Below are 22,839 nucleotides of genomic sequence, written 5' to 3' on the forward strand. Positions count from 1 at the left end.
CTTTTCTTTTTTGGGTCACACAGGCTACAAGTTTTCCTGGTCTCAAGTTTCTCCTCTATGTGTGGATGTAACTCTCCAACTCTCAGAATGCTGGCCCAAAGATCACGGTTGATGTAAGAATTTCCAACTTTTCTCTCCATTTTGGGCTTCATTAACTCCTTAGCTAATTCTTTCATAAAGTTGAGTCGAAATGCCTGTTATTATTCGGTTGAGAAGCTTTTGTCATCCAGTCTGCTCTCAAAAAAAGCTGAAAGTTTACCATTTGTGAAACTTGAACTCTCACTATGAGAGAGGAACAGAGGCTAAGGGGGTTTGAGAATAAGGTGCTCAGAAAAATATTTGGGACTAAGAGGGATGAAGTTACAGGAGAATGGAGAAAGTTACACAACGCAGAACTGCACGCATTGTATTCTTCACCTGACATAATTAGGAACATTAAATCTAGATGTTTGAGAAGGGCAGGGCATGTAGCACATTTGGGCGAATCTAGAAATGCATATAGAGTGTTAGTTGGGAGGCCAGAGGGAAAAAGATCTTTGGGGAGGCCGAGACGTAGATGGGAGGATAACATTTTATGTCATATTCTATAAAGAAGAACATACTCGTACGTTTTCTTACAAATATTTTTAATTTTACTGATATATACATTATTGATTATTAAGGAACAATTGACACAGATGATGTATGAAAAAAAGATACCCATATGGTTCCAGTTGACACTTATTTACAGTCACACACCTCTGCTCCAGCCAAACATGTCAATATGTTGACAATACCTCACAAGTTTACTCCTTATTTCAGTTTCTTTGATACAGGGTACAGGCTTCCAACATAGATTGAGAAGATGAACTGGAAGTAGGAATGTTGGTAAACGGAGACTGACTTTGGAAAGGATGAACATGTTTAAAATTACACTAGAGATACTTGTACTTCACCGTATTTTTTATTTTATTGGTTTATTTTACGACGCTGTATCAACATCTAGGTTATTTAGCGTCTGAATGAAATGAAGGTGATAATGCTGGTGAAATGAGTCCGGGGTCCAGCACCGAAAGTTACCCAGCATTTGCTCGTATTGGGTTGAGGGAAAACCCCGGAAAAAACCTCAACCAGGTAACTTGCCCTGACCGGGATTCGAACCCGGGCTACCTGGTTTCGCGGCCAGACGCGCTGACCATTACTCCACAGGTGTACTTCACTGTAATGAACGATTTTCCGCATTTCTTACAAAACACTGTTTTTCTGTCTTCTTCCCACAATCACTTAATTTAAACGCGAAATTTTCACCGAGCTTTCCACACAAAATTCTTGAGGCATAATTATAACTGAAGTTCACAAATACACAACAATGAATAACCAGCAATCACGTACAAACTTCGAAAGTGAATTGTTAACCTAGAGCCACCGCAAGCTGAGCTTGAACAGTTTCATGGCAAAGTCAGGTGCAAGAAATACCACCACTGCGGTCATTAATCTTCCTTCCAATTGAAACTTACAGCTACAAACTAGCAGTTCTTTTGATAAAGAAGAACATGCTCACAAATTACAATATACGGTACACCCTTTCTGTAATTTTTATAAGTAAATCATCTTTTGGGCATTAAGCAGCATTAAAAAAAGGAGCTATTAAGGGGAATTTGTGCATAGTTGCAGTATTACTGCTTTAGCTTTCTAAAATAAGGAGACAGAACATCAGTTTACAGTAACTACCTGTTAATCATAGCTTAAGAGTTTACCACAGAGACTTCACAAGACAGTTATGTTCCTTTTAGCTATGATAGTTTTTAGAATTTATAAAACAGTTATATTACCAGTTGTTCTTTATGGTTGTGAAACTTGGACTCTCACTTTATTTATTATGTAATGGACATTATTAGGAACATTAAATGCAGACGTTTCAGATGGGCAGGGCACGTAGCACGCACGGGCAAATCCAGAAATGCATATAGAGTGTTAGTTGGGAGGCCGGAGGGAAAAAGATCTTTGGGGAGGCCGAGACGTAGATGGGAAGATATTAAAATGGATTTGAGGGAGGTGGGATATGATGATAGAGACTGGATTGATCTTGCTCAGGATAGGGATCAATGGCAGGCTTATGTAAGGGCAGCAATAAAACCTTCGGGTTCCTTATAAGGCAGTAAATAAGTAAGTATCAAATTTTAAAACTTTTAGGGCCGTATTCATAGACATTTTTAGCACGGGCTTTCGGTGGATGATCAGCGAACTAACGTTTTTCGTATTCATAAACCAGTGTTAGTGATGTGATATGATATGAATCTTGTTTAGCATGCTCGTAGCGCGGGCTAGCGAAATGTCTATGAATAGCATCCTTAAACTTTATCCACCTTTTACTCCCCATCATATGTTGTTTTCTAATGCCAGGCATTTGACAATAAAGTCATTTGACCTCTTGCACTCCAATACTTTTCAAAGATATTATCATGGCCAGCCACTGAAGCACAGATTTTGAGGTGTTCCGAATCCATTTCTTGGTTTGAGTTGCACAATGGGCAGTTAGGGGAGTGATATATTCCAATTCTATGCAGGTTGCCCATCATATGTACAAAGTAACAACACCCACAAAAATACCATTTTTATTATTACAGGGGTCACCTGGGAAATGGGCGGTTTTAAAAAGCCAACACATAACTTAACGACAATTACAAGGCAATCTTGGACATGTCAGAGTGCCTTCATAAAACATGAAAACAGGATTTGCTAAGAAAAACCTCCAGGCAGAAGGAGAACAGTTTGGGCACCAGAGAACGTTAATGCTGTTGGTTCAACCAACGTCAGGAGTCCGGTGCAGTGCTGGTGTATCTGTGACTAGTGTGGGATGGGTTTGTGTAAGTGTTCAGGCATACAAGATACAAACTGTGCACAAACTGAAGCATTTTGATCACGAAAGTTGTGCTAACTTTGGCCAAAGTTGGCACATTTGGAATGGAAATGAAGACTGACTTCTTAGATGATCTATGGACGTCCGGTGAGGCACACTTTCAACTGAATGGTATTCCTATCAGTGGCATAGCGTCAATGTAAGCTAAAAAGCTCAGCTTCCTGAGTTAATAATAATTTCATAATAAACCTGCAGTCTATGGAGAAAATTATTCATTAATTTTAATAGAGTTTATATTTAATGCGTTAAATATTGTGATGCGGCAGCTCAGGATGATTTGTGATGCAGCAGTAAACAAGAAGCCTGCACACACCAGCTTCCAAGCAGACTGGTTTCTTCTGTGTAATCCACCCCGCAGATTTTCCATCCCTTTCTAACTAAACTACCCTAGTCGCAAGGCTAGCAAGAAGCTAGCTTTAACATTTAAAATAAGTAGTTTCCGAGTTATCCCTTTTCGTCAGTTGTGTTCAGTTGAAGTGTTAGTGTGCATTGTGGCTGATATAATAAATAATGAGCGAAATAACAGTTCCTGACACCAATTTACTTGACTTTTTTTAGGACAATTGTATTATCAAGACTGACTTACGAACAAAAGTGTGATTTAAAAACAAATGACCGACTCACTTGCTGTCAATGAAGGACACAACCAAAAGACAGACGCATACTTACGTAATGATTCTAATATTGTGATTTCTCTAAGTATGACAGGGAGTGAGCTAGTGTTATAGTATATGTGTCTATTTGATGTGTAAACCGTGAAATCATATTTTACTATGTGTCATTTGAGATCATGCCTTATTGGTGTTACTTACGAGGTTCCAACCAATCTTCGACTGCGGACTTGAAATTGACTACTATTTATTTTAAGACTATATTTTTGTAATACGTTTTCTCATATTGCATGAAAGTCAACTTGAGTTAGCTTCCCCTGCTCAAAATTTCATGCTACACCACTGATTGCTATAGACAAAATCTTAGATACTCAACACCTTCACAGTGAACAAGTGGATGAGAGGTCCACATTGTTGCCTGCAGCATAACTGGCCCATAGAAGATGACGAGGGAAGAACATTAACAGCTGTACGCATGTGATCCAGACATTTCTTACTTGGTTCCAACAAGATGAGGCTACTGTTTATAATGTATCTATGGCCACTATAGGATTCCTTTTGCCAACTCAAATCATTTCTAACACATGTAACATTGTTCACCCAGCAAGATCTCCCCACATGATAGCATGTGGTTATTTTTTATGGGTACACCCAGACTCTTACACGTAAGGTTTATGCAACTCTCCCACGCAATACTCGTGATGCAAAAGCAAGAATTCCAAAAGAAATATCGACTATTCCAAAGAATATGCGCGATCTGTGTCAATGATGTCAGGAGCGTGTGCACAAGAATGGAGTCCAACTGGATGACGTCATATTTAAAACATAATCTGTATAGTATGTGTAAACTGAAGCCACTACAGATGTTCAAGATCAGCTAGTTTTCGTTTCTTGTGATTGACAACCATCTGTGCCGCAGTGATCCGCTCTGGTCCCTGGCTCAGCCAAGCATCGAGCTGTGCTTGGGTCTGGTGTCCTTCCCGAAACAGGCTCCTTTCTAGAGAATCCAGACGCTGAGAAATTGCTGGGTCTGTTCCGGAATTATGAGCCCAATCCATTACTTGCCGAAATCTCTCCTTGAACGTCTTAAAAATAAGAAAAAACAAAAGACAACTGTGAGATAGAAAACACACTGAAACCAAGATACATGCAATATGAGTCTCAGAATAATAAATGTCTAAACTTGGTCAAACAGGTCAAACTTAGTCCACAGGCACGATTAGCCTTAAAATTGAAAATTTAAACAGAACTGTCACTTTGGACATAAGTCAGCATGTTTGAAATTTCCACTTCTTTTCTTTATTTGATTTTGAACTGTACATTGACTTTCTTTTACACGTAGATACAGACTCAACATTGTACCCTGTGATCAATTTTGAATGGGAGCTCCAGGCACTTGTTTCTACGAGTTCATCATCACAGAGGGAGCTTAATCCTTAGAGCATAAGATAATATTAAAATAGATTTGAGCCTGGATCATATATGTAACAGATAACTCATTGCTATGTTAAAATCGCCAGCACTTTGAAGAGAACAACCGCCAGGATCGCCACCCGTCTGCCGTAAACGAACACGAGATGGCAGTACAGTCGCTAATGCAATTTAAATGGGAATTATGACGTGACTCCTTATGTAACAACTAGATGGCAGTGTAGTAAACCTGACAAAAGTCGTTAACCTCAAAGTCTATAAGGCCGACCTATCTGGGTATATATTTTATTTTATTGGGTTATTTTACGACGCTGTATCAACATCTAGGTTATTTAGCTTCTGAATGAAATGAAGGTGATAATGACGGTGAAATGAGTCCGGGATCCAGCACCGAAAGTTACCCAGCATTTGCTCGTATTGGGTTGAAGGAAAACCCCGGAAAAAACCTCAACCAGGTAACTTGCCCTGACCAGGATTCGAACCCAGGCCACCTGGTTTTGTGGCCAGACGCGCTGACTGTTACTCCACAGGTGTGGACTATCTGGGTATATATGATCTAGGATTTGAGGGAGGTGGATATGATGATAGAGACTGGATTACTCTTTCTTAGGATAGGGACCAATAATGGCGGGCTTATGTGAGGGCGGCAATGAACCTCCGGGTTCCTTAAAAGCCACTAAGTAAGTAAGCTATATCCTTTTAGTGACATCGCTATCAGAAATAATGTTGTTTTCTAATGCCAGGCGTTTGACAATAAAGTCATTTGACCTCTTGCACTTCAATATTTTTCAAAGATATTGTCGCTATCAGAAATATATTCCAAAAAAAAAAAGTTTATAAAGTAGGCCTATATGAAAGTGGACATTTATTCGTTGTTTTTAAAATTAACATTTTGATTCCCAATGGATTTCTTTTTTTCCAAACAGACTCTCGATTTGAAGGCACATATTTCCATACTCTGTGTTTGGAAAATCTTATTTAGTTTGTATATTCTGTAATTTATCCTCTGCTTTTGTAGTCTACACGTATTAAAATATTTTATGTTACAAACATAATATCTGTTCGTGACGAAAATAAACTAGGATATGGGGTCCAAGTTACAGTGGTACAAGCATTGCACTATACTGGGTGTTCAGTTCAAAGTGTGTCATGGCTCGCTGTATGCCGTCATGTGGCTAGTCGTTGAGCCTCGAGAATTCAATCTTCCTACACTTCCGCAGAGGTGTATTACCTATGTGCCAGAGAAGTTGCCTAGCAAGTACGGCGTTCATTCAGAAGAGAACTTACCGATACGTATAGTATCGCCAGTAGTGGCAGGAATGTGAACTGTTTGGAAACATGTACTGAGGTGAGTTTTTTTCTTACTGTCGGGATATGGGGAGAGGGTTAAAATGATTACTTCCGTATTTGTTGACATTAACTTGGATGGTCAACATGGACACGGAGCATTTGATTTGTGTTGTGGAATGTTGCCGTACGCAACCGATGATAACAAATAGCCTGCGTACGACTTGGCCATGCAAAACACAGTTCGAAAGAGGTTATGGTAGCACACAGACGATACAGACCGCCATCTGTTGCTATGACGTTCAAGTTATACCGTACACGTTCTCAAGTTCAGATTGAACGCCTTGATTATTAAGCAACTTCTCTGACATAAAAGCTGAAACTCGCTTCAAATCGCTGACACACAACAGTGACGTCATGACACACTTTGAAATGGACACCCAGTATGTGGAGGAATGCCAGATACATTCAAAAGGCTGATAACCTCTCCTGGGGACAAGGAAACAAGGCAAGCCTCAGGGATGTTTCTTCCTATCTCTGTCACACACCTGCACAAGTATAGCTCCGATTGCTGCCGAGTCTCTGTGATTCAGTCGAGATATGTAAGCTCCAAACTGGTAGAAGAACAAACCAAACTTGTGCAGATCAACAACGCAAGCGTCTGCTTTCAAAATCTCTCTATAAAAGAACACAATGAACTTCATTAAAAAGATTTCACACCCTATTTGCCTCAAGCATTCAACACTGAAAAGCAACTTGTGTTCGATCATAAGTAAGATGTCCATCCACAGCATCACAGCACTAGTTGGAGGCGTTGCTTGTGAGATTCCCTTGATCTTACCACATATAGGTTGCATAATCATTTGTGCTAAAAAATGTATCAAATGTTCACAATCTGTTCTGCTATTACAATAGAAATCATTGTGCTTCATATATTCACCCAACAAACTTTTATCCAACTTCTTCCTGTTTCATGCCTGCAAACAATCTTTCTCATAAAAATTACACACTTTGCTAAATAGTTATGATGCCTTAGTAAAGTACTGTAATGTATTTTGGTGAAGAAGCATCAGCCATTATGCATAAAGGATTGGGTAAAGGGTTAACAACTCATCACCGTAAAAAAAACTGCTTGTTATGAAACCCTAAAATAAGCCTCGGAACGGGACTGATTCTCTGGCACAACCAAGATTTGGTATTTGGAATGTCACAAGTCTATATAGAACAGGAGGGGTAACATTAGTAGCAAAAGATACAGCAAGGAGATGCACTATCACCTTTAATTTTTAACTCTGCTCTAGAATATGCCATTAGGAAAGTCCAGGATAACAAACAGAATTTTAAATTGAACGGATTACATCAGCTGCTTGTTTATGCAGATATGTTAGGAGAAAATCCACAAACGATTAGGGAAAATGCGGAAATTCTACTTGAAGCAAGTAAAGAAATAGGGTTGGAAGTAAATCCCGAAAAGACTAAGTATATGATTATGTCTCGTGATCAGAATATTGTACGAAATGGAACTATAAAAGTTGGAGATTTATACTTTGAAGAGGTGGAAAAATTCAAATATCTTGGAGCAACAGTAACAAATATAAATGACACTCGGGAGGAAATTAAACACAGAATAAATATGGGAAATGCCTGTTATTACACGGTTGAGAAGCTTTTGTCATCTAGTCTGCTATCAAAAAAGCTGAAAGTTGGAATTTATAAAACAGTTATATTACCGGTTGTTCTGTATGGTTGTGAAACTTGGACTCTCACTTTGAGAGAGAAACAGAGGTTAAGGGTGTTCGAGAATAAGCTGCTTAGGAAAATATTTGAGGTTAAGAGGGATGAAGTTACTGGAAAGTGGAGAAAGTTACACAACCCAGAACTGCACGCATTGTATTCTTCACCTGACATAATTAGGAACATTAACTCCAGACGTTTGAGATGGGCAGGGCATGTAGCACGTATGGGCGAATCCAGAAATGCATATAGAGTGTTAGTTGGGAGGCCAGAGGGAAAAACACCTTTAGAGAGGCCGAGACGTAGATGGGAGGATAATATTAAAATGGATTTGAAGGAGGTGGGATATGATGGTAGGGAATGGATTACTCGTTCTCAGGATAGAGACTGATGGCGGGCTTATGTGAGGGCGGCAATGAACCTCCGGGTTCCTTACAAGCCAGTAAGTAAGTAAGTCCTACATATGAGCAATTCATATCTGAAGTTTTGCCCACTTTTTTCATTATATTCTGTATATTGTCAGTATTTCCTTGATAGCGTTAACGATCTTAATTTAAGTTACACATCGGTGTGTGGTTTACAAAACTGATGTTGCAGCCATGTGACTCATTTACCTACTGTTAGAATTCGGAGAATATACACCACATCCATTCTAGTCGTTACTACACTTCGTGTCATTCTTAGGCTTCAGTGCCTACAAATCCAAATCTTCTGTTGGCCTGCACATCAAACATCCAGACCCCACATAGACTGCCTGAAGATCAATTAACCACTTTGTAACTGTGAAGAACATGAGATGCTGAGTCCTGTTTAAACACTCGTTTAATATTTCTTGATCGGTTCTATCAGTAACAAAACAACAAATATCAGTATCTACTTCATCGACAGTTTCGCATTGCAAAAAAAAAAAAAAAGTGTTTTTCGAAACCAAAACAGAGACGGAAGCCTCGGTTGCTATAATAATAATCAGTAGCTGCAGATCAGTGAAATGCTATAAAGGACTTTTGTATTTAGTTTTCTAGACATTTAATCAAATACTGTGTCCGTTATCTGTTCTTTTCTAGAGATTTAATCAAATATTGTGTCTGTTGCCTTTTCTTACTCACCTATATGCTTCTTTGTATATTTTTGGAATGTCAATTGTAACAATGTTACGCCTTCGAGAACTAATAGCACGTGCAAGCCAAAAAGGAAGTTCTGCAGAAGTGCCCACAACAATGTCGTCACTTTCAGAGGACGGATCCAAGAATCCTGAAAAACAGAAGAAACTAACTGCTTACTGAACGTCCTTTTAAAGTATGACAACTATTGATACGTGTAATGATTTGACCATCAGCAAAGGTGGAATGATAGATAAAATTTAAGTAATGGTAGGGCCTATTAGAAATATAGCCATCCTACTAGCTTGCATGTCCACCACAAATATTTTGTATGAGCTGCCAGAAATCAAATACAGTTTTCTTTTGTAAACCTACAGAGGTCAAAACACATTCGAGACGAACTTCATCGAATTCTCTTTGTATAACTTCTATAGAACATGTGGCTGAAAAGTACCGGTAATATAATTTTCATAAGATGAAGGATGGATAGAACAGAGAAAAATTTTCTTCAGCACCGGGACTCGAACCCGGGTTTTCAGCTCTACGTGCTGACACTTTATCCACTAAGCCACACCGGATTCCAGTTCCGATGCCGGATCGAATCCCCTCAGTTTAAGTTCTACCTCTCAATTTTCCCTTTGGTGGCCTACCCTCATGCACTGTCACAGAATATGTGGCAATTACACAATGTCCAACGCACTACGTACAGAGATGCTCTCATACTTCAGTACATCATAATAATAATATGCGTAAGAATCACTTAGTGATTCAAGACGGCGCTCACCTCGTCGGATCCCGGCCACTTAGTCACTCGTAATGAGTGCACCTCTGTATATAGTGCGTTGGACATTGTGCCACTGTCACACATCTGCGACAGTGCATTAGGGTTGGCCACTAAAGGGAAACTAAGAGGTGGAAACGTAAACTGAGAGAATTCAATCCGGCATTGGAACTGGAATCCGGTGTGGCTTAGTGGATAAAGCGTCAGCACGTAGAGCTGAAAACCCGGGTTGGAGTCCCGGTGCCGGAGAGAAGTTTTCTCCGCTCCACCCATACTTCATCTAATAGACCGGGTTAAGTTAGATTAGGCAATTCCCATATTTAATGTATAAACCCACCCTAACAGCTCACACAAGGTATAGTGATTACTGGTACCAATAAAACTAGTACCGTTTTAAATTCATGAGATTACCCCTAAAGTCAACACACAAGCACAAATTCAAATAGGTTATATAGATATTACAAGTAGCAACCTATTACTTACCTAGTCTGGGAACAGGAAGAATGAATTTGCAAGGCACACGTTCTTGTGTAGCAAATATGTCTTCAAGTGAGAAGTAATGAGGAGTTAAACTTCGACCAGCCATGCTAGATTTTGGAAAAACAATATCTTAAACATTTAAAAGTATGTATAAGATCTAGGACAGTACAAAACTTAGTTGTATTAAAATGCGGGAGAACGATAACATGTTCGCCAACTTCGTCGTACCAAATCGCCAACCTCGGGACGAGCGAACATCCGTACCACAATAGTGGCGCTGATATCGTTTTGTTCACAAGTCGGCAGAATGGCAGTACCAACGAGCACAGAATGCATTCTGTGCTCGTTGGGCAGTACAGTCTTCATCAAAAACGTGTTGCATGTTACGTGATCGGGAAAGGTGACAATGTTCAGGACCGCCCATGGGAATTGTGGGACTCTCTCCCCCCCTCCCACCGCCAATATTTGAATGAATGTTGAAGTTATACATAGAATTTCAATACAGTACAAGCTACGGAAATTTTATTACAATGTCTGGCAATCTTGTTTGTTATCTGAAATTGAAATATATTTTGTTTTAACAAAAGAAACAAAAATAAACCCCTCACTTTATAAACAAGTTTAATAATCACTAATCAGTATTACAAATACTTAAAAAAGAAAATGTCATTTTTATCAAATAAATGCAGGCATACTTCAGTATCAATATTATATTAAAAATATTTCGCTAATTAATAAAAGTTAATATGAGGTACTGTATATACCACTAAGTCAATGTAATGTAACTAAATTTTGTACAATAGTATTACGGTAGTATCCTATCTGAAAATCGCATTTATAGAAGCTCTTGAGTAAGTTACTTTGGTCAGAATTTGATAAATTACTGTTTCAATAATACGTAACAACAGAATTGTTTAATTTAACTTAATAAGACATATTGCAACAATACATAAATTCTTTCATGTAAAAAAAAAAGATTTTGTGACTATTTTTTATCCTACTATCCCTAAATAAATCTAAAATTTCAGCTGGGCTCATCCATTCCAGCAGTGTTCATCCCCCCCGAACGGACAACAACCCTGCAATGTTGTATACTGTACAGTTCAGATGAACTACACATAAAGTCTTAGAGGCATCGACTTCACCAAATTAGATGTGTCAACACTAATCTTACTCCATTCTTCTGAAAGTGCCATTTTCAGATCTTCCTTGGAATAAATGTGACGAGTTCGAATCTTCTTCCCACAGGTGTTCAATAAGACTTAGTACATTAAATCTGGGAACTGGGTTGAAGTTTAGATACAGGGAGTCTAAGTCTTGTACCATAGCAATGAATTAATGTTATGGAATGAGGCTGGTTTGAGTCCTCATAGGAAAAGAAATTTCGGCCAACAGTAGTTCGTGAAATATGATTCCACGAGCCAGCCACAATGCCTGAGAGGGCATAATCCCCCTTGACATGAGGCCAGCAGTCAATTGGTATGCCTTGGCTCTCCATGGGTTGTCACACACAGGATTATTATTATTATTATTATTATTATTATTATTATTATTATTATTACTACTACTACTGGTATTATTATTATTATTGATTGAGACTCCAGATTCTTATGTCATGTAGTATGCTCAGAATAGTTATCTTGCATGAAGATAATATGAATTTAATGGTTTCCCATTTCTTCTGCATCGGAGATATGATATGAAAGCCACCATCATAACTCAGTCGGCTGAGGCACTTGCCTGCTGATCCAGAGTTGCGCTCAGGCGAGAGTTCGATTCCCTCTTGGGTTTTTTCCGAGCTTTTCTCCAACCATAAGGCGAATATCTAGTAATCTATGGCAAATCCTCAGCCTCATCTCGCTATCACCAATTCCATTGATGCTACATAATCTAGTAGTTGATACATCAACGTTAAAAAAATAAGTATAGAAATGTATGTATATACTGTATGATCTGAATACATTGAAGGGATATGAAATTGTCTATCTTGACAATGTTAAATTGCCTTACATAAGGAAAAATTCTCGAAAATTTTGAAGCTACACAGCTGATTGTTTTACAGCTCATGAACACAGGTAGGACAGAACTTAACTTTTATGCTGAAAGAGTAATTTTTCTTTTATTTATTTCCTTACTACTAAGTTATAATTTTTTCCCTATTGGCGTATTTTTTAAATGATTTTCAGTACATTACTGCCTATAATATCTCCAACAATTAACAATTACATCCATGTTTTGAGGAAATTTTACAAGTGAGCAAAATAACTTATTCCTTTTATGCCCCAGTTAACAAATGTTATGCATTTGTTATTTATAACATTTAGAAACATTTGCACACTCACGAGATGTTATCAGCAGACGCATTTTAAAAATAAAAACAGATTTCAACATTCGGTAAAAATTGGACTGGGTTATAGAAGTAAGCTGACAGTATGATTATAACAAAATTATATTCATGTTAATTTTTCGTTTTTCTGAGGAGGGGATATAGTAAGCCAACAATATGTGATTTATTCATTCATAGTGTTCTGCCCAAGGGCAGGTCTTTCACTGCAAACCCAGCATTCTCCAGTCTTTCCTATTTTCTGCCTTCCTCTTTGTCTCCTCATATGATCCACATATCTTAATGTCATCTATCATCTTCTGCCCCGAACTCTTCTACACATTTACCATTCTTTCCAGTGCATCCTTCAGAAGGCAGTTTCTTCACAACCAGTGACCCAACCAATTCCTTTTCTTCTTCCTGATCAGTTTCAGCATCATTCTTTCCAACACAGTTTCGTTTCTTATTCTGTCTGTCCATTTCACATGTTCCATCCTTCTCCATATCCACATTTCAAATGTTTCTAGAGTCCACGGCAATTCGGAAGGTGGGTTGTCTGCTAGCATTTGCGTCGAGAGAGGCAGATAGAGAGAGCAAGGCAGCGTACAACATTGCCACATCGTACTTCACGCACGTACAATACAAATAGCGCAGGAGAGAATTTAAATTATCAAAAGACAATAATGACCTTAGCCGTTGATTACTGTAAGCATGACACCAAACAAACCCTCTTTCCTTCACTAACAATAGTCTTTGCACGGTTCTCAATCCCACACCACATGCTTCTGCAGTCGTTTCTTGCACGTTGGCAACGTTGCTGCCAGCATCAAGATGGCCGGCAGCGTTCTGCTCGTTAACGTTTTTATAATAATTATACACCTTAAACACTATTTTCCGCGCCTGCTTTTTAATACTTGTGATTTTACAGTCTCTTCTTCCATTTATTTACCTTACATACACATAGTAAATGTTAGTTTTACTTATTCAGTGTATTGAAACACTCGCACGTGAACAAACGAACTCAGGAAGTGCTTGTTATAGACTGATTCTGATTGGTTCTCCTGTTCAAGCTTGTGACGTCACATGCCATACAGGCTACGGCGCATCTAGTGGCCACCCGCCTTCCGAATTGCCGTCTAGTCTAGTCATTTCTCTTCACTTCGTCGTAATGTCCATGTTTCTGCCCCATACAATGCTACAGTCCACACAAAGCACTTCACTAGTCTCTTCCTTAGTTCTTTCTCCAGAGGTCGGCAGAAGATGCTCCAATATGTGATACATCATTTTAAAGAGGAAAAATCAAAGACAAAATAAATATATACTTTTAAAACCTCGCAACTACATATTTTGTAGTATACGTATATGTCTTATTGTAATGCTCATTTTCTGTAAGTTCACTTTTCTCAGCTTCTCTTTCATGTAGCAAGCACCAGGATGTAGAATCTGTTGCATCGCATGACCAAACAAAAATGTCCTGGAGCAGTCCCATTGTAGCAGTGGCATGAAAGAATTTCATCATCTCTACTAACCACAGCAAGCCCAAAACAGCTTTGATTTCAACAATATTTGAGTCCAAGCATCTGATTTTCGAGAGTAGTTTGCTCTAAATTTTCGTAGTTAAATATTTGAATAATGTGCAATTTCTAAAGTATGGTATTTGAAAAGAAAAGACTCCAGGATTCAATAACAGTTCTTGCATTCTTTGCTGCACCTTTCACAAAAGTTCTTCTGAAGCAATGTTGCATAAAGGAATTTCACAGATTTATTACAGGTGTACCTAAGATCTTGTAGAAAATAACAGTATTTAGTAACAGTGTCCTATTTTTCTTTTTGAAGCCAAATTTGTAACTTTTAAAAGTATAGTTATCATGTTGAAGTGTATGTGTTGTAGAGGATGCTTGATTTGTTGTGTATGTGAGTCATAGTTGTGGGATGCTTGATTGTGTTTGTGCGACTATTGTGTATTAATTTATGATGTATGTTAGGGAAAGTTGCTTAATTGTGTTATAGAGTACGGCTGTAAGAAATGTTATGTTTATGTGTTGTAACTGTTTTCTGTATGTCTCAATTGATGCCTGATGTTTGATTTGCAATCGCAATCTTTAAATTACGGATTGTTTATGTTTTGTTTCGATTGTGTAAGCTAATTTATTTTATTTTCAATTTGTTTTTATGCTTAGGCCTATTTTTTTGTGTAAACCTATAGCCCTAGCATACATATGTAAAATAGGGCTACCCCCACTGGAGATACAATAATAATAATAATAATAATAATAATAATAATAATAATAATAATAATAATAATAATAATAATAATAATATGTAGTGTGGTTCGGGGTTATAATGTAAATATGATTCCTCTGCTGAAACCGAAGCTAAAATATTTGCTTTATTATTTTCAGGAAGATGATGAACAGGCTTATCAACATCAGAATCTCTGAAGCACTAAAACCTGGTATAACTCGTGTCCAAATCTTCAGAGAGCCATTTCAAAGCTCGTGAATCTTCCATATTTTTCAGTCTAATAATACGTACAAACTGTGCTTCGATGCACAAGATATTGTAAAAATAATTTATGTTTACAATGCCGTAAAAATTCTGGGGATGTAAAAGTAATCATTACTTTGAAATTTTAAAACATAAATGCATTGTCGATAAACGCTAGTGGCTTGGTGATGTAACTTTTATTTTTATTCTGAAGACCTGGAAAAAAGAAATAGCTACATTGCTAGTCAACAGTGAGTGGGGAGCTCACTTCTGCTACATGATCATGTAAATAGTCCACTGTCGGACAAGAAACAAAATGCAGATTGACGACAGTCTACACATGTGATCCCAACACTATGATTGGAAGGTAGACAGCAGAGTCCAATACTGACTGAGGCAATATGAAAATCAAAGTGACACCATGCCCATCCATTGACCAATGGTGGATTAACCCTAAATTTTTGTAGAAATCATTACATGTTTGAACACTTTCTACACTCACTGTAAGGCGATGTTGGAAGAGCTTGATTGGATTTCTGCAATTACTTATCACGTGAAATATTGCAATAACACATCTAGCAACATAATTTCTAAATAGCATAAAATACATTTGTGGTAGTTTCTCTGCTTTATTGAATATTCTTTATCTGTTGTCAGATTGACTTGTCACGCCCATCAATTCTTTGCTCTCGTACAGTTCTTTTATATATATATATACACCCTGGTGAATGACGAATTTCAAGTGGCTTATCTTTGCAGTGCAAACTGCTACTATTTATCTCTCTACCCTGTAACTGCAAACTGCGACCTTGCACAGAGATAGAAACATTGTAACTTGTATTCATCCTTCTTCTATTACATCACTTTCTCTTTCCTTCTTGCAGTATTGTGTGTCATCCACATTCAAGTTTCCTGCCATTGCTCAATTTTTCTATTTAGCAGTTTTTTATAGTACAATAATTTTCCTACAACCCATTAGCAATTCTTCCTCCATAAGTTTCTATCCTCTTGTTTCTTTGTTGGCCAACCCTATATAATCTATACTTCTTCAGACACCTCTTTTAGGTCTTCCCCATTTTTTTGTTGTCTTTTGTTTCCCACTCCAGCAGTTTTTGGTATTCTGTCACCTGCCATCACTGGAGTCGATTTTGATCCAAGACTTTTTTTTTCAGACTTAGTGAGGGGTCACACAAGGAAAACCACTCTGTAATGCAAAGTAAAAAAAAAAAAGTAAAAGTAAATCCGTGGCGCTACAGCCCTGAAGGGCCCAGTCTGACCAGCCAGCTGGTAGCCTCACGCCCACATGCTGAAGCAGAGGTGGACGATCATCCAACCAGAACGGAGGTATAGTGTGTTTAGCACGATGATCCCCCAGCCATTATAGCTGGTTTGCTAAACCGGATTTTCGCTACCTATCGTAGCTCCCCAAGTGCATCACGATGCTGGGTGGGTACCAGTCCCATACACTGGCCGAAATTTCATGAGAAAATTTCTTCCCCAATGAGGACTCGAACCAGTGTGCATTCCGTAATGCGAATAGGCAAGATGCCTTAGACCACAACACGGGATTCTAATGCAAAGTATGGTCATAAAATGTAGCTGGCAACCTTCCCTACCAAGCAAAAAATCAGAGTTTTTTTTTGTCACTGTATATTATACACAAAACAAATACTACGATATAGATTTTCATGTTTAATTGAAATTTCAAATGTGATGTAATTACTACTCATACATCACTGCCTTCACCAAAAGGACCTGAAGTTAACAAACTCCTTAAATAGCGTATTTTAATAATTTTGATGATTTAAATTTAAGCTGCTATATGGAAAATTTTATTCGTGTTTTTCGTTCTCACTCCAGAACAGTATCAGCACATTTGGAAGTCTTCATGGCTTGTTATGTCTTTCGTTATCTCGTGAAATCAAATGCATTCTGCGCCATAGCTCATGGTAAGCTAGCTAGCTAGCTTGCAAGTCGAAGCGTAGTGAGGGAGGGAAGCTTCTCAGTCCACTTTTTTCTTCCTTTCATGTGCAGGTAGGTTTTTTTGAGATACCGAATGACCTATACATAGTTTTATGCTCGACCATGCCGAAATGTAGTAATTATACACCTGGTAGCAGACCTTTAATGCATGTCATTAAAGTACACCTACTCATTAAAGGTCAGGTCTTTCAGCCAATGACGACTCAGGTTACAACTGTTCAGCCAATGACAGGTCAGCTTTCTACCGTTATAAAACCGCAAGTATCGATTATTCTCGGATATGCAATCGAAAGAGAATTAGCGAAAAGTCACGGAGGCTGGAAATCCAATACTGTCGCAGAAGGTTATGTTCTGTTACTATAATAATTAGCATTAATTGTAAATAATATTCAAATAAATTCAATTTGTCATCTCGTTTTTCAATGTCTAATTTTATTTCAATGTTATCTCTGTAGGTTCTTATGGCCTAGCAAGGTCAATGTGGACATCTGTTCCACGGAAAAAATCAATACTTTCGCGTCTGCGCACATCTCACAACATACGGGACATTGCTCCAGGTCAGATACAATAAAATTAATAATATCAAGTTAGAAATATGGTCGAGCATAAAAAGTCGTATGAAACTCGCCTATAATGGTAATTAAGAAGCTCGTATGAAAATTATGAAACTCGCTTGCGCTCGTTTCATAAATATCCATACTCGCTTCTTAATTACCTTCATTATAGGCTCGTTGCATAATGTACTATTAATTCACTTCATCACTATGAAGTAATTCTTTAAAAAAATATATAAAAACTGGTGTGTAATTAAATATTCGCATTGTTAAACTTTAATAGAGAAATAGCACTTCTTTCTACAATATATAAGGTTTTTGCTAAGATATTAGCAAAAAGGCTTACTACGTTTACAGAAGGAATATTAGAAGATGATCAGTGAGAATTCAGAAGAAACAGGTCAACTACAGATCAGATCTTCTCAATAAGATGTGCTCTGGAAAAGTGTTGTGAATTCAACACCACTATACATCAACTGTTTATAGATTATAAACAAGCTTATGATAGTGTACAGCGAGAGGCACAGTTTAATATAATGAGGGAATTTGAAATACTGCTGAAATTAACAAGGCTTACAAAAATGACTCTAATACTCTAAGTAGAGTCAAAATATATGAGCACTGATCGAAAGTTTCAAAGATGAAAGTGGATTAAGGCAAGGAGATGCACTGTCAACAATACTCTTCAATCTGGTATTGGAGAAAGTAATAAGAAGCAAGGAAATAAATCCAGAAGGCACCAAATATAATCGAACTATACAATGTCTTGCTTTTGCAGACAATATAATCAGTAGACCTACAAACAATATTGTTACAGTGTAGGAACAGTTAAATAGAGAATCAAATAATGTGGGGCTATCAGTAATGGTAAGACGACAAAGTATATATTTTTTTATTTTAGTTCAGACCTGCAGGCAAGCACCTTAACAGACTGAGCCACGCCAGTGGCTGACAAAGTATATGGCGATGGATAGGGAAGATAGATTTAAGGAAGTAAGAGAGATAAAAGTAGAGAGGGATAGTTTTCAGAAGGTAAACCAGTTTAAATATTTCGCTGCTTCCTCTACTGAAATCGTAATTGCTATCAAGAAAATCCACAATAGTAATTTATGAAACAATGATACGACCAGTAAGTCTTGTACAGATTGCAAACTGGACGTCATTAAGAAGGATATACCAAGTTTTAAGTGTGTGGGAGAGGAAAATATTGAGAAGGATGTACGGAGCTGTTAACGATCAAGGTATTTGGAGAGCAAGAAGCACTGTACCATAAACTGGGATTAGTAGTAATTAAAGCAAGAAGACTCCAAGGAAGATAGTGGTGTGAAGAAAATATTTACGGGGAATACAGGAGGGAGAAGACTGAGGGGATGACCTCGTACAAGATGGCTGGACGATGTGGAGAATGATTTGTGGGAACTGGGGATACGAGGTTGGAGATAGAACACCTTGGACCAAAACTGTTAAGGAGGCCAAGACTCTTCATGGCTTGTATCACCACGGAGTAAGTAAGTAAGTACTGTTAAACTTTAAGCTATAGTAATTCCAAATGTGGAACAGGACTTCCGCATTTTGTCCTTGCTGTATGTCTCCACACTCAAGCATGGGAATTATTTCGTGACTCCATCTCGACATTCTTTTTTGGTATGAGGAAAACAATAAATAAATATATATAGTCTGAATTTAAACACGATTACAAGCAATTGAACTGTGGGAAAATGGGACTTCCCTCATATGAAGAGTACTGTCACCGAGTTTGCTGTTAATTAGTATTAAATGTGCTGTAAGCTTAGCGAATAAGAGGGAACAGTTCAAGAGTCAATGATTGAGCTTTATGTTGAGGGCTGAAATACAGCATTTTTAAGTACAGACACTGAATTGAGAGCAAGAAAACAAAATTTAAAGTTCTTCTATTATTTCAAGATACCGTAATTCTCCAGAAGACATTATATTAACCTGAAAATCTTTCATAGAGCTTCCACATGGTATAGACCAGGCTTCGAGACTTCGGACCCAAAAGAACAGTTCATTGGGAAATCCGCATAACGGCATACTGAGTATAGTAGTAAAGCATACAGTGGGTGGGGGTACTGTAGAATGAATGCCAACAAATACGCAAAGGAAAATGCTCTGGATTTGAAGGTTCTGACGAATAATTTGGTTTTCTTCAAACCTATTTTCAAACTATGTCTGAAACTATTACACGGTTAGAAAAGTCAGAGCAAGAGATGCCGGAAGCCCTCAAATTAATTTAGGAAATGATGCAGAGAATTAATGAGACACCAAGTACACCGGTTACTGAACGTGTAAAACAGAAGTTGAAATCAATTTTAAGTAAAAATAACGGATATGGAACATTGTGTAACATAAACAGAAAATTAGTGGGCATAGAGTCACCTGAGAATAAAGGACTGTCTCTTAGAGATTGCAATGATGTTAGGTTTTTTCGTTTTGCTCCTATCACGTCATGTGACGTAGAGCGCATGTTTTCACAGTACAAACTGTATTTGGTAGACATCTGAAAAAGATTTACGTTTGAGACACTGAAAATGTATCTTGTAGTACATTGCAATTCGGTACTGTAACTGCACTTCCTAAAGACGACCAATAGGATAAATGAAGACATTAAAATTGCTACATGCTTATTTCCACCATTAACACTGTGTATAATTAAACACAAATGCTTATAAAAGACAGGAGAATAAATGCTTTTCACATTATTTTGACATTGTCATAGTGTAATGTATATTTACTTTCAAAATGTCCATATGTGTGTGTTCCCCCATACTACCGTACTCTATTCTAAATAGCAACGTTGTTACCTCAACACATCTCTACCTTTCACTACCTGCAGCGAGTCAACAACCTATAGTGCATGCACAGTAAACTTATTGTATCGGGTCCAAAGTCTCGAAGCCTGATATAGACTGTATCTACACATGTCCTAGCAGTGTATCATGTGTATGAGATGGAGTGGTGTCTGATATGTGTTGTCTGTAAATCTCATTGATACTTTACATGTAATAACATTATCTGCAATGCACTAAAGAAATGTTTAGCACAGGAAAAAGCAAGAGTGCATTTACAATGCTGTGAACATTTCTTTACAGATATCTTAGATCTGTTGCCATCAGAGTGGCAGCACTCAGGATTCCCCAAGGCGAGAGCAGGCCCTCTCAAAGTTGTGCGTGTTGTTTATGATTATGACGATGTATCAACCACTCATTGTGTTCCATTTGGAAGACATGTGGATGCTGCAGTGTACAGCAGTCACTTAGAGGCTTAGAGCAGTGGTCCCTCGCCTTTCAGAGACGGAGTTTACTAACAAATACTTTCTTGTTCTTGAAGTGTTGCCACTAATTTTCGAATGATCCACGCAATATACTGGAGAATTGGATTAATTTAGAGCTGAGTGCAGTGTGTTGTTCCTCAGTATGGTAACATGTATGAGGGGCCTACTTTTATTAATATTACTTTTCATAAAAAAAAGCAGTGCAACACTACAAAAATCGTATTCAAAGTTTCCACGAAAATGCACATTCTCTGCACTCCTATTACCAGCAAAGAGGTTTTGAACATGCTGTCTGTATAATACAGTACAATATAGCAATTTACTCTAAATTATGTGTCCGGTTTTGTTCATGTTCAGTGTCTACTGTATGAATCAATTCATATGGAAACAACACACATTAAATATAACAATTCCAGTAACAAGTCATTGCATCTCTACTTGAAACCAAAAACACACAATGGCAATTCACTTCAAAAATAGGCAGACGATTTTCTTGGTGGTTTCTTGTATTACATTCAATACATCAATATGAAAACTGTATAGCCTACTGTATATTGTGTCAAAAATGCAGTAGGTACATCAGAGTAGTTCCAAACAGCAAGTGGGGTATGGCCAGGGATTGTCTTGTCACAAATATGGATAAATGGCATAATGATTTGGGTAAAATAACAAGAAGTTCGAAATATCCCACAAATGAATATGGATTAAAATTGATAATAATGAAACCGGTAGCTACGAAAAATGCAAAAGAAAGATATAAACAAAGAACTATATTATAATAAGCAATAAAGTATTACAGTAAATATGTACTGTAGTTTAGTGTATCTACGAAGTGAAATAAAAGTTGCAGGACAAATTATATAAGAATACCAAATAGTGTTAAATTTTACTGTAGTTTGAAAGGCTTACCATCAAACAAGAACATACCAAAAGGAAGTATATTTAAAAAATGCATAAAACACACTTCAGGCCAAACTTAACATATGGAGCAGAAAATATGTATGTATCCAATGCCAACTCCACTTCATTTGCGTAATTCGCGTTCCGCATATTGCGGATAGATGGCAGGACTGTGATCCATTTTCAAGTTGCACACCACTTCAGTGAGCCATGCTGTGCACGAAGCAGAAAATAAACTGCATGCAACGGATATTAAATTCCTTCAGAACATACCAGACTAAACAAGAAGGGACAGACAGGACCAGGAACAAAAGTATTCAAGAACTGGAAATATCAGAATGACGTAGAAATTAAAATGATCTGATATCTTCAGAAGAATGAACAGTAGTAGAACCTCAAGATTTTCTCTGGAATTACAAGTGCATGGAAAGGAGGATGAATGGAGGCTCTTGACTTCAGATGAAACTCAGAATAAACCAAAAATATTAATGAGTGGAAAATCCCTTCCTGAGAGAAAGCAAGTAAGATCACGACCCCTGCTGTTAACACACCTATTGCATGTGAGTGAACCAGTGTAGCAAGTTTTAAATATTTTAGCATGTGTTACGTCTTTAAATGCCAATTTTCATAAACAGAAAATTATGTAACTTTGATCACCTATGATACTGCTTCAAAATCCACACAACATAACATGTGAGCCACACGATTATGCTAGAGTATTACATGAAGAAACAGACGGAATTTCTGTATACCTATTCAGTGAATTTGTGCAAAATTAATTTCAGTTACCTACTTTAATGGTACAACGTTGTGGTGTAGTTATGCTGCGGGAATTTCTGTTATATTGGTGGCTAGATTGATTTTTCTATTTTGTGAACGCACCCTCATTTCTCCCTCTCTGATTGGAAAAAGAAGAGGGCGGTGTGCTGTCTGCTGGAGGAGCTATGAGCGGCCTCGGGAGACGACACTCACTCGGC

General features: G+C 37.7%; 1 protein-coding gene across 1 annotated transcript; it reads right to left on the reverse strand.

Moving 5' to 3' along the window:
* Window positions 1-489: 489 nt before the first annotated feature.
* On the reverse strand, window positions 490-10,581 carry Psf3 (DNA replication complex GINS protein Psf3). Its single transcript, XM_069846468.1, has 4 exons — window positions 10,327-10,581; window positions 9,069-9,213; window positions 6,777-6,906; window positions 490-4,595 (listed from the first exon to the last, which is right to left on the reverse strand). Exons 1-4 carry the CDS (start codon window positions 10,427-10,429, stop codon window positions 4,368-4,370), a joined length of 606 nt encoding a protein of 201 aa, XP_069702569.1. The 5' UTR covers window positions 10,430-10,581; the 3' UTR covers window positions 490-4,367.
* Window positions 10,582-22,839: the final 12,258 nt, after the last annotated feature.

Source organism: Periplaneta americana, chromosome 14 (assembly GCF_040183065.1).
Source record: "Periplaneta americana isolate PAMFEO1 chromosome 14, P.americana_PAMFEO1_priV1, whole genome shotgun sequence".
Taxonomy (NCBI): Eukaryota; Metazoa; Arthropoda; class Insecta; order Blattodea; family Blattidae; genus Periplaneta; species Periplaneta americana.

Bases quoted from the DNA above. Each gene is read 5' to 3' on its own strand.
- Psf3 (XM_069846468.1), bottom strand. From the start codon at position 10,429: ATGGCTGGTCGAAGTTTAACTCCTCATTACTTCTCACTTGAAGACATA. The intron at 6,907-9,068 runs GTGAGTAAGAAA...GTTCTTTTATAG, and splicing joins ATATACAAAGAAGCATATAG to AGAGATTTTGAAAGCAGACG. The intron at 4,596-6,776 runs GTGTGTGACAGA...CTTATTTTTAAG, and splicing joins TCGGAGCTATACTTGTGCAG to ACGTTCAAGGAGAGATTTCG.